The following is an 18,023-nucleotide window of genomic DNA, read 5'->3' on the forward strand; positions in this document are numbered from 1 at the left end:
AACATGGTGTCACATAAAACGGAGTCAGTCTGTAGTTGAAAAATTAATGTTTATTGCATTTATCAAAGTAATGTACAGAAGTGACATTTTTAGAGTCATAAAAAGCATTTGTTAAAATCCAGTACCCATTTATGATTTATTTATTTATTTATTTAAGAAAAACCCTACAAGCTAGGAATAGAAGGGAGCTAATAAAGGGCATCTACAAAAAGGAAAAAAAAGAAAAGCAGTACTGTAGGAAGCATCACACTTAATTGTGAATTATAGAAAACTTGACTCTCTTGCTATCACCACTTCTTTTCAACTTTAGACAGGAATTTCTAAGTTTAGAGATTGAAAAGGAAACAAAATTATTCTCAGATAACATTGTATATGTAGCAAATCCAAATTAATCTTAGAATTTGAATTTAATAAGGTTACAGCATGCAAAGTTAATCAAATCATGGTGTATATCTGAGCAACAATTAGGAATTGAAATTATGAAAACAATACCAATTATAATTGCATCAGATATCTCAAGTCTGAAAGATGTGCAGACCTTCACATAGAAAACTAGGATACATTACAAAGGAAAACCTGAGTAAATAGAGAAATGGGCCTTGTTCATGAGTCAGAAGATGGTTGAAGTATCAGGTCTAACCGAGTTGAATCTAGACTTAATGTAATCTCAAATCTGATATGTAGATCTCTGCACATCTATGTGTATATTCTCTAATCCCCAGACACAAAAAAAGATGCTTAACTAATCGATGATTGAAAAGAAAAAATATTTTAAAGTTTGCATCTATTTTTATAATAGTATGTTTCTCCTAGCTGTATGTTTCTGTTCATATACATAGAAATGTAACAAGTTTTTTTTCACCTCATGTTCATTTTGTCATTTGTGGTTAGTGAGATTTTTATTTTTATTTTTAAATTTTCTCTCCCCCTTTTATCTTCAGGTATATTTTCAGATGTCACCTTTTCAGTGAGAGATTCTCTGGTCGTCCTATTTAAAATTGCAATCCCTCCTGATGCTCCTTATACCCATTCCCTGCTTTATTTTCCTCTGCAGCACTTACCATGTAACATGCTGTATAGTTTCCTATTTTTCTTACTTGTAGTTTTTTCTGCTAACATGTATGTTCTGTGAGAGCTCGGATTTTCTGGTCTTTCTTTCCTCTCTCTCTGCTGTATCTTAGTATCCGGAACAGTGCCTGGTGCCTGATGGGTGCTCAATAAATACTTATTGAGTGAATGAATCTGTAATTTTTTCTCAATCTGAATACTTTACAATAAGTATGTAGTATTTTTGCCCCCCCCAACCAGTCCCGCACATTTTTACTTTAAACAAAGAAAATTAGGAATGAAAACAAATACATCAAGAAATTAACAGTGGCTAAATCTGGGTGGTAGCAGTATGGATGTTTGCTAAGTTTTCCTTTGTTTTTTTGGTTTGTTTTTTGCTTTTTTAAATAATTTTTTTAAAGATTTTTTTTTTAATTTATTATGTATTTGACTGACAGAGATCACAAGTAGGCAGAGAAGCAGGCAGAGAGAGAGGAAGGGAAGCAGGCTCGCTGCGGAGCAGAGAGCCCAATGTGGGGCTCGATCCAAGGACCCTGGGATCATGACCTGAGCTGAAGGCAGAGGCTTAAACGCACTGAGCCACCCAGGCGCCCCAAGTTTTCCTTTGTTTTTATCTTTAAATATTTTAATTTCCCGAAATAAGCAAAAGTTTTTAGGGAAGAATTACAGTTGGGCCAAGAGCTGATCACAGGAATTTGTCTCCCCCTTTGGAGCTCTATAATAATAGGAAAGCTTTTAAGAGAGTAAAAAAACAGAACGGCGTAGATAGTCATCAAACAAATGTACTTGGGAAGCGTGCTCTTCCCCCAAACTGCCCTTGTGCTTTTGGGAATGCCCTTGGCCTCCCGCTACAGGAACCAAAGTGGGGACATCCTGTTTTTCCTCCATCACAAGGCAACCCTCATGGGCACCCGACCAGCCATGATGCATCAGGTGCTGCCATCCAGGTCCATCTGTCTTGAGCACCACAAAGATGGCAGGATGTTAAAAACAGAATCAGCATCACTAGCATCTGACCCGATGGGAATCTGGTAGCTCATGGTGAGACAGCGAATTACACGATGGTCTGTGGTCCCACAGAATGAAGTGCCCAGTGAGGACATAACACGGGAACTCCTTCCTAGCTATTATAGAACAAAATGAAGGCAAGGACTGCTGTTTTGAGGTTAGGGCAGGGAGAGAAACCCAGGGATCTAGGACTATAAATATTCCTCACATTCACACTATCAAAAAATTCAAGTGAAACTTGGTATTTGTGCAGTTACCAAGTGATAGCAGTTGAATTCAGATTCAACAAGTTTTGTGGAGTTTTTTGATTTTTTAATGTGAAGGTAAGGAAATTTGGGAGGCAAAGAGCAGGGTGCATAGTATTGGGATGTGCATATTTATAAGGATTTGAAGGATTCTGAGTCTTGGGACATACCTGGAGCACTCTGGGCAGGAATGGAGTATTTTGATGTTCAGTCAAGGAAGGGAGAGCCGAGTTTCAGAAATGATCAAGTCTTAATGATAAGGGTTCAATCAACAGACTGAATTTAGAATTTCAGTTTGAGCTGCTGGGAGTGGTTTTAATTGCTTCGGTGGTTGAAGAAACAACTCGACAATCGAATCGGAACTCCATTAATACATAATGCAGAAGGAAGAACCCAGTATCTTTAGGAAATAGAAATGCTGGCATGGATTCATCTTTTGAGAACCTTCCCAAGGCTTCACTGTTCCCAGGGGAGATTCATGACCCAGCCCCCTAACCGAGCCTTTGATAGGTGAAAGGAAGACATTCCCAATTATTTTACTGGCTCTTTGATTTCGTCAGAGCTGAAAAGATCCTTTGGTTGCAGAAGCCATGTTATGTCAATTAACCATTACAAGCCAAGTGGACTTGTCAGCATATGAGGCAATTAGAACGTGCATGCGTGACAATTAGAGCGAGCGTGACAATTAGAATGATCTTCCCCACGGAATTCATAAGCAATAATTCAGTGATGCTGGGATCCTTGGGACCAGAGTAAATGAAGGTGCTACTTCCTTAGTATGACCAAAAAACCAAGCCTGGCCTCCAAGAGGCCTGACCATCATGGCTTAAAGCACTATTTTCTCTCTTGATTGCTGTGGATCAGGAGCTCACGGGGTCTAGCTGGGAACCATGCGCACAGATGTGGTCAGAGAGCGGCTGGGGCTGGCATGGCAGAGCGATGAAACTCCGGGGGCAGTAGGGGCAGCTCCATGAAGCCTCAGCGCGTCCCCAGGCAGTGTCTACGTGGAGCTTCCGCCAGGTGGTCAGGACGAAGGCTTTGAGATCCAAGTATTCCAGAGAGGCAGAAAACTTTGGCAGTCTCTGTAGCAGTCTCAGAAGTCACACTGCATCACCACTGCCGTACTGTATTGGTTGGAACAGTCACAAAGGCCCTCCAGTTTCTAGGGGAGAGGATATAGATCCCACCTGTCACTGGGAGACAAGGCAACACTGTGAAAAAGGCATTTGAGTTGAAAGATATCGTGGCCATTAAAAAAGAGAGAGAGACGTACAAGAACCAAACCTAAAAAACTGAAAGTGCTTACTCCTGGTGGAGTTGAGGGTTTGAGGGTCAGGAACTGCTGATTTATATTACCAGCCCACTCTACTGTGGCCAGTACTCTTTCCATCAAAAAATGAAATGAAAAAACATCAAAACCACCCAAAGATAAAGCAGTGTCATGGTTAAAAAAATTATCAGATATTATCTAAACCATGTAAGATAATATACACGAAGAAGAAAAGTAGGAGTATGATAGAAATCTAGGTTCGCGTAGAACTGAGACGTACTTGGCTTTGCCCCTAATGTGCCTGCCTTCAAGAAACAGAGTTCAGTTCAACAGACAAATGAATCAGCGGTTAGAGCGCAATGCTTTGAGTTCATGGACAGGTCTGTGTGGAGACCCAGGGGACTGGAGGACAAGCACTGAAGAAAGACTAGAAGTAGAGGGTGGAGAACCCTATTTGCCATCCTTGGGGAGTGACTGACTCTTCACCTTTCTGTTCTGAAAATTAATCATGGGAAAGATGAAGCATTCACCCTCCATTCTCGGGAGGAACAGCCATTTATACCAAGTTGACAGAAAACTGGTGCTTTTTCTCTCCCCCTCTTCTCTCTGCCTTCTTTCTCTCTCTCTCTCTCTCTCTCTCTCTCTCTCTCTGCTGTAGAGAGAACAGCAAAATTTAAACTCTCCTGTGGCAACCCCAATGAAATAATTGACCCAGGCAAATATCAATGGATGCTAAAACTACCGCATGAAACAGAATATTTACATGGGATTTGTTTCCTATGTTGCCTGAATGACAAACCACTCAAAATCCATGTTGGCCTAAAATACCATTTATTTTTTTGCCGTGGCTGCAAGTTAAGCAGAGCTCCATGGACAGGGCTTGCCTCTGACCATGTGGTGTTGGCTGGGATAGCTTGACCTGGGCTGAAGAATTCAAGATGGCTTCACTCCTATCTCTGATGCCTCCAGCTGAACTGGGGGGACCTCTCTCCTCTTCATGCTTTCTTACCATTCAGTAGTCCAGCCCGAGTTTCTTTACTGGGCAGCTTGAACCCAAGAGGGCAAAAAGAGAAGCTTTAAGGCATCTTAAGGCCTAGGCCCCAAAATAAGGATACACCACTTCTACCACATTACAATTACTTAAACTAAGTTACAAGGCCAGTCCAGAATAGGGATGAAAAAGATTTCTACCTCTTGATGGGAGGGGCAGAACATGCTAACAGAAATGGGAGGAATTATTGGTGACAATCTGCCTACATTTCATGGTGTCACTCCCAGGTGACCTGCTGATTACAGAGGGGAATATGATCTTTACAATGGAGAGAGACGCTCATCACCACCTTACCCAAGAAGTCCAATTAAATTGAGCATCACTTACAGTAGACAAACTGATATGTGCTGCTGGGTAGGAAGAGATACAAAATGTGCTTATCCTACCAAAAATGTGGGATCTGAATCTCATCTTGAAACAAAAATGTTAGCCATACACCTAACAGCAGGGTTCCAGGAAATTCAAGGGAGAGAGACATAACATCGGGAAGAACCAATCAGACAAATGAGAATTATAGGGCATCTACTAGATAACCAGCCTGGTCTCCACAAAGTGGAGACCATTAAATGAAATAAAAGGTTGAGAGACTCTTCTAGATTAAAAGAAACTAAAGACAAAACCCAATAACCCAATGGCTGTCATGCCAAGACATTTGGATGTAGCCAATCCTTGATATAGGAATAGTTGTGTCTTAGAAAGTTGCCAGACCTCCAAGACTTCTATCCTCTTTTCCCAAAGACTTCTAAAAAATTGTCAATAGATTCATAACAGGAGATAAATGTCTAGTGTACCAAGTAAGTCTGTTACTGGTGTTCTTATTGCTTATGTCCAGAGACGTTCCTTAGCTCTCCTCTTCCACGCCAGGAATACAGTAGAAGAATCTTTGCAGAAGGCTGGACATCTCAGTGCCATCCTATCTGAGGATTGGCCACTGGTGTGTGTCCATGGGTCCAACCCTTAGAACTTGTGAGGTGAGAGATTCTGTCCCCATTCCTTCTTGGAGCCTACAAATTCTCTTTTCTCCTCTTGCTCTCAAAGGTCTTTCACTTAATCTCTTCAGTGACAAGAGAAATTAGGATTTGTTAGGGGGAGTCAGCCAATATGAAAACATTTTGCAGGCCAAGATGCTTTTGTCTGTGTACACCGTGCAAGTGAAGCCTGATATCCTCACATGACACAGGAAGAGAAAAGCCAGAGAGGAAAAAAACGCATGTCTTAATGATGCTGCCACACGTTGTGAGGTCATCCCAAGATGTTCTATGAAAGGTCTGAAGCCAGCTATCTCTCTGGGTGATAGCATGAGTAATAATTTAAAATTTACTCTTTATTTTCTTATTTGTTTAACTTTATGAGGTGAGCATTTGTCATTTTTACTGTAAAAAATACATGACATAAAATTTACCACATTTTCTATTTTTATATGCCCAATTCAGTGGCATTAAATACATTCACACTGTGTGGAACCATCACCACCACCCATTTCCAGAATTTTCATCAACCTGCGTGGAAACTATTAAATAATAGCTTCTCACCCCACTCCCCCCAGTCCCTGGCGACCACTATTCTACCATCTTCCTCTACGAATTTGCCTATTTTACGTACCTCATATAAATGGACTCATACACCATGTGTCCTTCCGTATATGGCTTATTTCACTTGGTGCAGTCTCTTCAAGGTCCATCCTTGCTGTGGCATGTTATTAGAACTTCATTTGTTCAAGCTGAATAATATCCCATTGTATGTACATATAAGCCACATTTTGTTTATTCATTTATCTGCCAGTGAATATTTATCTTGTTTCCACCTTTGGCTATTGTGAGTAATGCCGTTAAAGACATGGGTATTCAAGGATCTCTTTGGGTATATACCCAAGAATTGAGGCCCTTTTGGGTGTATACATAGGAGTGGAACTGCTAGGTATGTAGAATCATCATATGCTGAATCATCACATGGTCATTCCACGTTTAACTTTTTGAGAAACCACTACAGTGATGACACCATTCGGTATCCCCATCACCAATGAGTTTTGCCACATCTTCACCAACACTGGTTATTGTCCATTTTTGTTTAATTTAGTTTTTTTATAATAGTCATCATAATGGATGTGAAGTATATTTGTTATTTTTCAAATCAGAAAAAATGTTGTCATCAACAATTTATGAGGACCTAGAATGAGGTGCTTTGGGGTGATGACCGCAGGTATGTGACCCCATCACAAACCTCTGCTATTCATTCAGTCAGTCATGTGAAGATGATCTCGATAACAATTTTGATATTTTAAAATCATGAATATTTTTTGCATTAATTTTTAATATCATCTTAAAATGCCATTTATGTTGATGACTGATTATTTTGGAATCCCACCAAACTTTGTTCCTGAGTCAAGTGCCTCAGTTGCTTCCCCATTCTCTTGTCCTACCATGTTTGTAGACTGTAAGTATGGTTGAAGGTACTAGAAGTAATGTGAAATGCAGTTGACTAGGACTTTTCTTTGCTAAACCTTTTAAGTGAACAGTCACATGTGTTCTGCACTAGCTTTTGAGAAAAGAGCTCCTGCTCATGTGCAGAAAAGCATCATTTATAAAGTACTACATGTAGCAAGCAACAAAGAAAAGCATTTGGAATTTCCTAAATAACTTACACTGAATGTAAGCTTTTTTTGTAGTTGGGTCTAAATTCTAACCAGGTTTATTTAACATTTTGGGTAATTCAAATGCTAGAATTTTCTAGCATTTCTAATACCAAAGAAGGGAAGTTGCCAGGTTAAGGGCTGGGTGTTACGTGTTGTCACAAGTTGAGTTCTCCAGAAGCCAACAAGAGGAGTTTGGGGGGCAAGATGATCCCCTGTGAAGAGAAGGAGGAGGAAGCAAACTAGGCAAAAAAAGAAGTCAAAATCTACAATTTGGGTAGGACTCAGCGTGGATGGTTCATCTCTGCTGGTGAGGCGTCACTCACTCGGCGGGCAAGTTGGTGTTCATGATGCTGTGGCAGCCATCTTTGGAAAATAGAGTTCCCTATGAAAATACTTCTCCAGACGAACCACTGTTACACTTTTAACAAAGAACCTAATAGTTTTGTCATTCTTTTTCTCAATATTATTATATTCATTATTTTTAAGTCTCTGGACTCTAACAGCCAATGATTAGAGCTTGCATTTTGCATGTGTTTGCTTTGGTTAGGTGTCATTTCATTCTCCTGACTGGGTTGCCACAGAAAGGAAATAAAAAAGGACACCAGGCATTCAACACAGTTTGAGGAGCGTTGCTGAATGCACTGATCTCAGCCGAGATGGAGAAGGGCAGTGCTGCCTGCGGGGTGCCAGCCAGCCCTTCATTACACAGAACAACCCGGATGTAGCAAGAGCTGTGGTAGCAGGAGACAATGTGATCCCGTCAGTCAGGAGTGTTCATTTCCCTCTTCGTTTCTTCAGGCTGTCATTAGAGAAGTTGATGTTGTCTTATTTGCCTCTATAATTACACCTCATTTGGCCCCATATCCTCTACTTCCTTTGATAATGTCTTAGCCCTTTCCCATAAACAACAATAAAATACACATCCTTCCCCTTCCTTCCCAACTCACCTGATTTGAGTCAGTATTTCTTCATGCTTACCTTCGTGGTGTTAAATGTTCATACTTGGATGACTTGATTTGTCAGCTTGAAACGATTCCTTTGGATTTCAGTTATAAATGACACCATTCATGAAGTCACTCCCACCTTCCTCATCCTCCTTCTCCTCCTAAAATGCATTTCTTTGATTATTTTTTCATTGTTAAGCTATATACCAATTACATAGCATTCTGTTCCCTAGCTCCTACATTTGTTTTAGTTCTTGTTCTACTGTTAAATATATTTCATTTCTGAAATTCTCAAAAGGCAGTATCATACTTTTCCGGTTATCTTTCAGCTGGCTACATGCTGAATATTTGTGTCCTCCAAAATTCATATGTGAAATCCCAGTGCCCAACAGGACGGCAAGTGGAGGTGGGCCTTGGAGAGGTGATTTTGGTCTCACGAACGGGATTAGTGCTCTTCTAAAAGACAGCCCAGAGAGTTCCCTTCCCCCTTCTGCCACATTAGGTCACAGTGAAAAGACATCGTCTATGAACAAGGAAGTGGGCCCTTACCAAACACCGCACCTGCCAGCGCCTTGATTTTGGACTTCCCAGCCTCCAGAACTGGCAGAAATAAATCTCTGCTGCTGATAAGCCAATGAATCTGTGGTATTGTTTTATAGCAACCCAAAGGGACTAAGAGCTCCATACTTGCCTCAAGAAACATTCATGGGAAAAACATTTCCTTACTTACTGCATGCTCAGTGGGTGAAGTACAGATTAGCTGGGTAAGAAACCTTGACTCAACATTCTTTCTTTAAGGATCTTATAGATGTATCTTTGTTCTCTTGTGTTGAATGTCACCATGGAGAAATCTAAAACTAGTCTGATCTCTTTTATAAATAAGCGACCCGGATTTTTTTTTCCCCTGACTGACCAAAAATCACCATTCTTTGAAAACCCAGTGTTTTTTCTAATGGTTTTATAGTTTTACATTTATGTCCATGATTCCTTCTGCATTAGTCAGGGCTCTCCAGAAACAGAACCAATAGAAGATGGACTATAAGGTATTGGCTTATATGATTATGAGGGCTGTGAAGTTCCAAGATCTACAGGTGAGTTGACAAGCTGCAGGCCTGGGAAGAGCCAAGATTTCAACTCAGGTCCAAAGGCAAGAAAAAAAGCTGATGTTCTAGTTCAAAGGCCAGCAGGCAAGAATAATTTTCTGTTACTTGGTGGAGGGTAAGCTTCAGGTTCTATGTCAGCCTTCAACAGATTGGATGGGACCCATCTACACTGGGAAGGCCCATCTGCTTTACTCACTCTACTGATTTAAATGCTTATATCACTATATGCACTCTTGCTGAAAAACCCAGAATACTGTTTGACCAAATATCTGGACACTCCAGAGTTTAGTCACAGTTACATAAAATTAACTATTGGGCCATCTGAATTAATTTTTGTGGAAGATGGAATGTCCAGGTTGAGGTTTATTTATTTATTTATTTTTTGGTCTATAAGTGCCCAATTGTCCCAGCACCATTTATTAAAAAGGCTACCTTTCCCTCCATTAAAGAGAGGAGAGGTCAAAGGGAGAAGCAGACTCCCCGCTGAGCAGGGAGACTGATGCAGGAGTGGATCCCTGGGCTCCAGGATCATGACCTGAGCCTCAGGCAGTTGCTTGGCCAACTAAGCCACCCAAGTGCCTATTCTTTTCAAAATAAAGTTTTAGCTCTTTTTGTTTCTTCACTTTTACATACAAATTTTAGAATACTCCTGCCTCTATCTACAAAAAAATCTAGCTGGGATTTTGATAGAAGCATATTAAACAGTATATTCACTTGGAAATGTTGATTGTGATCAAATACACATGACATGAAATCTACAATCTTAATCATTTTTTAAAGTCAACAGCTCAGTAGCATTGAGTATGTTCATACTGTTGTGCAAACATCTTGACCTTGGTCTCCAGAATTCTCTTCATCTTGCAAAATGGAACCTCTGTTCCCATTAAACACGTACTCTCCATGCTACCTTCCTCCCAGCCTCTGGAAACTGATATTCTACTTTCATTTTCCCTTCTTACTTCATTCTTTCTCTCTTTCTGTTTCTCTCTCTCTCTCTTTTTTTTTAAAAAGATTTTATTTATTTATTGGACAGACAGAGATCACAAGTAGGCAGAGAGGCCGGCAGAGAGAGAGAGGGGAGGAAGCAGGCTCCCCACGGAGCAGAGAGCCCGATGCGGGGCTTGATCCCAGGACCCTGGGATCATGACCCGAGCCAAAGGCAGAGGCCCAACCCACTGAGCCACCCAGGTGCCCATGTTTTTCTCTCTTTCTTTCTCCCTTCCTTCCTTCCCTCCTTCTTTCTTTCTATAATCTTCTCATTCCCACCAAGCCCGAGCCTCCAGTAACCAGCATTTTCTTCTCTGTTCCTATGTGTTCTGCTTTTTTTTTGTTTTAACGATCCCACATATAAGCAAGATTATGAAATATCTGTCTGTATTTCTGTGAAATCTTTCTATAGTCACTTAGCATAATATCCCTAGGTTCCTTCCTGTTATCACAAAGGGCAGGATTTCCTTATTTTTAAAGGCCAACTAATATTTCATTGTGTATATATTGTCTTTATTCATTCACCCATTGATGGGCATTCCGATAGTTCTCCCTGTTGGTGAAGTCCTAACAGGGACTATATTTGGGCTGGGCGGATACAGAGCTGCAGTGGTTGATGGGATTAGGTGAAAGTCTGGATGAAATGCAGAACGTCTGAACTGCCTCCGTGTGAAGTACTTGTGTCTCCTTTATGTGACTGTACTATGGGAATGGATTTTGTGTCTGACGGGGGAGAATTTCCTCTACCTAGTACTGTAAAACACAAGGCAGGCAAATCTGAGCTCCAGGCAAGATTGCCTGACCCTCTTAAATAGGACCCGATAACATTGCCCAAGCCCACATACATTGTTTTTAACAGTATGGGTTACCTGGTAGATAAGAGATGCGGTAAGACCAGTGTCTAGTTGGCTTCTTTGGATTTTGGAGGGTGCATATTCCACATCTGGAAATACTACTAGATCGTACCTGTAACACAACTAGAAGGAAGTCCTAGAATCCTTACTCACACTGGGGCTTATGGCAAAAGGCTGTGAGCATCCCCTATCAATGACTACTGTGACTTCAGAGAATTTCCATCTCAGAGCCAATTACTAGCTTGCCACGGGACATTAACTGAAACTGCCCCGTTGACTGAAGGACATAAAATAATCTGGAAACCTGAAATACATAAAATGTCTCAGGTGATGTCAGAGAAACAGTCTCATGGAAAAAGTAATGTCTAGACGAGTTCCATGATACAGCGGAGCTGGTTTTGCAGGAACATGGTACCAGGGGACAAGGAGGTGCATGTGTGTTCGCAAGCAGGTAGAATCTTTTCCCCTAGGGCTGACTTTGGAACCACCTGAGAAATTGCTAGACCTGTAGGCCCTTGGGCAGTGCCTTACAAACAGCTCTCTGTGGACCAAAAAAGAACTGCTTGGCTTACAGAGGTCAGTCTCAAGGTGTATAGATCACAAGATGTTTGGAGGCCGCTGCTCTGATAGAAGAAGATGAGAACAGATCAGTCCAATGAGCTGATTTATGTGGTGTGACCCGTATGTTTGGGTTTTGAACCAACTCATGAGCAATGGCTAATGTCTTGGCCATGTGGTTAAGTACAAGAGCAATGGAAAACTTGCCTCTGTTCAAGGGATGCTATAGGGGGCACTGCCTATGGGAATCACTATGGCCATCAAGGGGAATATCAAAGGAGGGCATGTCACTGTTCATTAGAAGAACCTTCTTTTAGGACTGAGAGGTGATTGGAACCAGCTGGTGAATATGCTGTTGTGCTTATTTGGGTTGGCCACCTGGGTCCATGGCATGAATGGATATGGGGATGGGGTGGGGAGTGGCACAGCAACACAGAGATGGGATGAATCTAGACATTGTCCTCTTGTACCCTCTGGAGATGCCAATGTGAACCTTTTTGTGGGCCACCCAAACTGACAGAGGCTGCAGATGGCTGCGGAACAGATTCCCTGGGGAAACACAGAGCTGGTACCTGGACTGATGCTGGGAGCCCTGGAAGGTTACAGATGTGGTTTGACAGGAAGAGACACACTCTGGACTGGATTTTGCAGGCCTAGAGTTAGGAGCAAATGATCAAAATATGATAAAAGGACTGGACTAGATGATATCATAACAACTTGGACCACCACTTCCATGTCTTCAGACCAAGGAACGCGCTTTTCAGCACACAGTGTCCAGTCACGGGCAAAGAGATAACATCAGGCGCAAGAATCATGTTGCATATCATCTTGAGTAAAGGTCTGACAGAGAATTGGAACAGGCAATTGAAACATTTATTGTCTGAAATGGGGGAGGGAGGGGGCGCCTGGGTGGCAAAGATAGTTAATCGTCTGAATCTTGGTTTCTGCTCAGGTCATGATCTCAGAGTCATGAGGTCAAGCCCTGTCGGGAGTCACGCTGGAAGAACAAGAACAAAATGGCGCATGCGCTTTTGAGGAACTAGATGTGATTGGCTGACAGCTTATGTAAGAGGTGCATGAACACTGCGAGACCCTTAGGTGGTGGAAGGGAATGAACATGCGCGTGCTGCATGTAAGGGCTGCTCATTGGCTGTTGCAAACTGTATATATATGTGTGAACTTCCGTGTAGGGTAGGAGCGCGGGGCCGCGGGAGCGGTAGACCAGCACGGGTTTCGGGGGCTGCAGCACGCGTGGCGCAGACCCCCGCGGCCCCGGATGGGGCTGCTTCGAGCGGGGCTTCCCAGGGACAGGACTGCCCCCAGATCGCGGAGCAGGAGGAGAGGCTATGAAGAGAGCGCAATAAAGAAGCTTGCCACCCTCTGTGCCCCCCGGGTGGTTCTTGATGGCGAGAGCGACAAAGCCCCGTATTGGGCTCCACACTTAGAGAAAATCTGCTTAAGTTTCTCTCTTCCTCTGTCCCCACACCCACCCCCATGCACTCTCCCTCTCTGGAATGAATAAATAAATGTTAAAGAAAAGAAAGGAAAAAAAGAGGAAAAGGAAAGGAAAGAAAAGAAAAAAAAAGTAAAGAAAATGGGGCGGAAGAAATAAAGGCACGAAGGGCTGACGTCTACGTCTTCCTGAACGTGTTGCCCATTCTGAGAGATTTCTCCACTCTTCTGGGGAGTCTGGAGAGGGTGAGGGAGAATACCGGTGCGACTACGCAGCTCTTCCCACGCAGAGAAGATGGCATGACCTTACTTCCGGGTTTGTTTCTTTTTCTCCACATTGCCTCAACTTTCTTCTTTTTCTCCCCGATACAGTGATCTCAAGGGCCAGGGCTTCAAATTCAGGTGGTAGAATCAAGGATGATCCCCAAGCAAGAAACTCTAACTCTATTTTTAAACCTTTATACTAGACTTCCAAGATATTAATGGGGGTGATGGTTACGCCTTCCCTCCATCTGATGAAGTTGGGGTTGACAGCGAACGCGGATGTGTTGTGTGGTGGTTGCCGGAGAAAGACCACAGGTTGTGCGCCTCTGTCACCTTCCCCCATATGAATGGGAATGGACGGCGGGGGAGGCAGTTGCTCAATTAGTAGCAGTGCTAGGAGTCTGGAACAGCCTAGAACTAGGCTGAACCTAGCCTTTCTTCCATTGGGAGAAAGTCTGGGTAAAAATAAGTCACAAATAGACAGAAGGAGAACTAGTAGCTGAGGGTAAAAGAACAAATAAATGGGCTATGCGACAAACATAATCCAGTGTTACATCAACACCTTGAAGGAGGCTCACAGCAAGAGATGATATTGTCTCCTATGAAAGCTCAATTATACCAGATGTCTTAGGGGGTGGAGAGCACCCCTGTTTCTAGAAACTGATAGAGTTGAATGGAAACCTGCAAATCTGAATAGAATGACTTTCGGAGACATGTGACGTGATGATGAGCTGGACCAGTTGTTGATGACTGAGTGACATTCCAGTGACAGGCCACTATCTTTTGGCTCTTATTTTTCAGGTTATGTCTACAGCCCATCTTGTGATATGGTGTAACACCGGCACTGTCTTATAGGAGTGAAGGTAGGAAGATTGCACTACTGATATTATTGATCAAATCTATTGGGAAATTGAGTTAAGAGCCTCCTACTCTACCCTACCTCCTCCAAATGTTAGGGCATGTGTTTGTTTTGCTGTAGGAGAGCTTTGGATAAAGGCCAGGGAGTGGCCTGTGTAGTCAAGAATCTGGGCTTGCTGGAAGTTCTAGTCTTTGTCTTTGTCTTCTTGGAGGTAAGCTGTGCCATAGCTAATAGAAGTGCCTTTGTTTAGATGAGGTAGGCCAGTCTGGACTTTGAGGTGGGGGCTGATCATGCCAGAAAGACCAACCATGTGATTTAGGTGGAAAGTTGTATCATCAGTTGACTAAGACTGAGTTCAGCCACATGTGTAATCAGTCAATTGTACTTACACACTGGAAACACCAATAAACACTCTGGACACCAAATAAGCCTCCCTGGTTTGCAGTACTCGGTGCTATTATAACACACCCATGCTGGGAGGGTCACCTGTCCTGACTCCACGGGAGGTGGCAATAGGAGGCCTCCATACTTTGACCTCCGTACTTCCTCGCTTGGCTGACTTTGTCATGAACCACAACCACGAGAATAACAGCTCTCTGTGCGTTCTGTGAGGCGTTCCAGAGGATTATCAAAAGTGAAGGTAGTTTGGGATGTTTCTTTAATTTTTACTTTTTTCATTTTGAGGGGAACCCCCAAATTCATAATTGGTGTCAGGAGTCTTGGGGACTGTGCCCTCAAGCCTTGTCATTTGCCTAACTCTGCACAATAAATTAAGAAAGAAGAAAAAATGAGATCAATTTGCCCCTGAGTTCTTGCATGTTTCTAAAAACAACAACAGAAGGCAAAAGCAAGCAGGCAAACAAACAGATGTTCCTCATGCAAATCAAAACCAGAAGGAAACGTCACACCCCCTAGGAAGGCTATAATGAAAAAGACAGATGGTAACAAGTGTTGGTGGGGATGTGGAGAAACCGGAACCTCATACGTTGTGGGCGAGAATAGAAAGGTCTGGCAGCTCTGGTTAAACACAGTTACCCTAGATCCAGCCATTCTGCTCTTAGGTGTAGATCCAAGAGAAATGAAAGCGTAAGTCCACCCGAAAGCTTGTACATGAATGTTCACAGCAGTAGAAATCCTAATAGCCCTCAAATGGAAAGAGCCTCTTTCTGTCCATCCGTTGGTGAACATAATATGTGGTATACTCATACCAGGGAATACAAGTTGGTGATAAAAAGAATGAAGGGCTGTTGCATTGTACAACATGGGTGAACCTCGAAAATAATATAAGTGAAATAAGTCTGACAGAAAAGGCCTATATTGCGGAATTCCATTTATATGAAATACCCAGCTTGGGCAAACCTAGAGACAGAAAGACGGGTGGTAGCCTAGGACTGGGCAGGGGCTTGGGAGGAACCAGGGAATGGGGGCTGATGGATGCAAGGTATTTGGGGGGGGGTGTGGGCGAGTGTAACTAAACGTTCTAAAATTGATTGTGGTAGTGGTTGCAGGAGTCTGTGACCGTACTAAAAACTGTTTATTGTGCGCTTTAAATCGGTGAATTGTAGGGGATGTGAATTAGATCTCAATAAAGCTGTGCTTTGTTTTATTTTGAACGCAGCCTTGGGAAAGGGGATGGAGTCTTAAGCTCAAGGAAATTCGATCCGAGTGGCTTTTTAGGCTCCACGGTAAGGCTTTCCCGGTCCTCTGAAACGCGATCGTGGGCTGTGACCACGGTTCGGAGCACGCCTAGAAGGCCTGACATGGAGCCGGGAGGTCGGCTTGATCTCAGGGTTCCCCCCTGCGACAGGGTCTGCCGGGCCCCAGGCCGCGGCTTCGAGCGCCCGGGATCGCGTTCCCCGCTCCGGCGGCAGCCCGGCGCGAGCGCGGAACCGGGTCCGGAGCGGCTCCCGCCCCCAGACTCGGCTCGGGGAGGCCTGGAAACCGGCCTCCGCGGTCCTAAGAGGCACCCCAACCCCACCCCTGAGCGTCGCCCGGGCCCTTCGGGAGGCGCTGGCAGGTGGCGCCGCCGGGGCCCCGCCGCCCCCGCGCTCGGGGACACCCCGTCCGCCGGGAGGTCGCGGGCCGGGCCCCGCGGCTCCACCACAGGGCCCCCATCCTCGCGGCCCCGGCCCCCGCCTCCGGGAAGCGCCGCCCCGCCGCGGTCGCGCCCTCGGCCGGCTCCGCCTCTTCCCCTCCGGCCGCCGCCCCGCCCCGCGCCGGCCGCGAACCCAAACAGCGGCTCCTGCTGCGCGCGGCCGCGCGTGATCGCCGCGCCGCCGAGCCCCGCGCGCCCGCCCTCCCGGCCCGGCCCGGCCCCGCCGAGCGATGCTGCTGCTGGCCGCCGCCTTCCTCGTGGCGTTCGTGCTGCTGCTCTACATGGTGTCACCGCTCATCAGCCCCAAGCCCCTCGCCCTGCCCGGGGCGCATGTGGTGGTGAGTGGCCTCCTGTTGCTGCGCCGCCGCCGCCCGGCCCGCTCGGCCGCCCCGAGCCCGCCCCCTGGCGCGCCGGCCCGCGACCGAGGCCCAGACGCCCGCGTCCCTTTCTCCGCCGAGGGCCACCTGCCGCCGCGCGGCCCGGCCCCGTCCCTGCGGGGGACGGCGGGGCCCCGCCCTCCGCCGCAGCTGGCCCTCCCCGGGGCGGGAGAGCGGGGCGCCGGGGGCTCGGGAGCCGCTCGCTAATCCCCGGGGCACCCGTGGGGCGTGGATACTGCAGCGCTCGGTTTTCCCGAGGAGTCCACCGAGGGGCGGAAAGGCTGAGAAACTTTGCCAAGGACACCGCGGTCGGTGGCCGCGCAGGGCGAGGCGCGCGGTCCCGGCCGGGCCGCGGGGAGGCGGGCGGCGGGGCAGGCGTCCCAGCCGCCGGGACCCGCCGAGGCAGCTCGGAACGGGCAGACGGCCTGTGCGAGCGGCAGAAAGAGCCGTTGCCAGAGGAATCCAGGAAGTGACTCACCCTGGGGGGGAAAACCGCCCCGAGCCCGGGGGGCTGGCGGTCCCGGCTCGACGGTGTCGGGACGCTTCTGTCCCGTCTACACGGCTGGCCTGTCGGAGCTCGGCCCCCGGGTAGGCCATGGTTTCGGAGTCCGGCGGACGAGCTCACCGACCTGCTGGTGCGGGAGGATGCGGGTGGTGTGGGTGGGTTTGGGTCCTTTCCTACCGGAAGCGAGTGTCTTCAGAGATCCCTTTCCTGCAGGTGTCGGCACCTTCCTTCTCACCTGCGCGCAGCCCTTTGCCACTTGCTGTGGCTTTCGCATCGGTTTTCTTACTCGGATCTCACCAGCCCGAGGCACACCGAGGTGGGCGGTGATTGAATAAGGAGAGTTAGTTACTGAGCGGGCGGCAGGAATCCTGCCAGAGGGGACGTGTGCGAGCCGGTGCCGGTCGAGACGGAGCCTCCCTACCGAGCTGACCAGGCTGGACTGGTCATTCATTTTAGTGTGCTTTAGAGCTGGACAAACGTTTGTGAATGAGAACACATATTTTTCTTTACATGGTCCTTTGTAAAAATATTAGTATGTTCCCAGCTCCTGCTGTTGCTGGTGTGCAGGGTGGATGAGGTTAGTGTAAATTCATTTCGAAAGAGAGCGAGAGAAGCCAAACTTTCCACGGAGGCCAAATTCTGAAAGTGTCACATCTCCAAGAGAACTTCTGCCTCAGAAGCATGGCTTTCAAAGTTGAAATCTTGCAGAAGTTACGCTTGCAGAACGTAACTTGGAAAAAAAATGTAAAGC

General features: G+C 45.6%; 1 protein-coding gene and 1 long non-coding RNA gene across 2 annotated transcripts in view; one reads left to right on the forward strand and one right to left on the reverse strand.

Annotated features, from left to right (window-relative positions):
• Nucleotides 1-2,615: 2,615 nt before the first annotated feature.
• Nucleotides 2,616-17,570, reverse strand: LOC122902834. The gene is made up of 2 exons (XR_006383879.1): nt 17,246-17,570; nt 2,616-8,379 (listed from the first exon to the last, which is right to left on the reverse strand). It is a non-coding gene; the product is annotated as an uncharacterized LOC122902834 (long non-coding RNA).
• KDSR (3-ketodihydrosphingosine reductase) overlaps nt 16,572-18,023 on the forward strand; it is a 35,953-nt gene continuing 34,501 nt past the window's right edge. Inside the window, exon 1 of the mRNA XM_044242853.1 lies at nt 16,572-16,728. Within this exon, the coding sequence (XP_044098788.1) occupies nt 16,621-16,728 (108 nt within the window). The 5' untranslated portion in view covers nt 16,572-16,620. The remainder of the gene's footprint in view (nt 16,729-18,023) is intronic.

This window comes from Neovison vison, chromosome 3 (assembly GCF_020171115.1).
Source record: "Neovison vison isolate M4711 chromosome 3, ASM_NN_V1, whole genome shotgun sequence".
In the NCBI taxonomy this organism is placed as follows: domain Eukaryota; kingdom Metazoa; phylum Chordata; class Mammalia; order Carnivora; family Mustelidae; genus Neogale; species Neogale vison.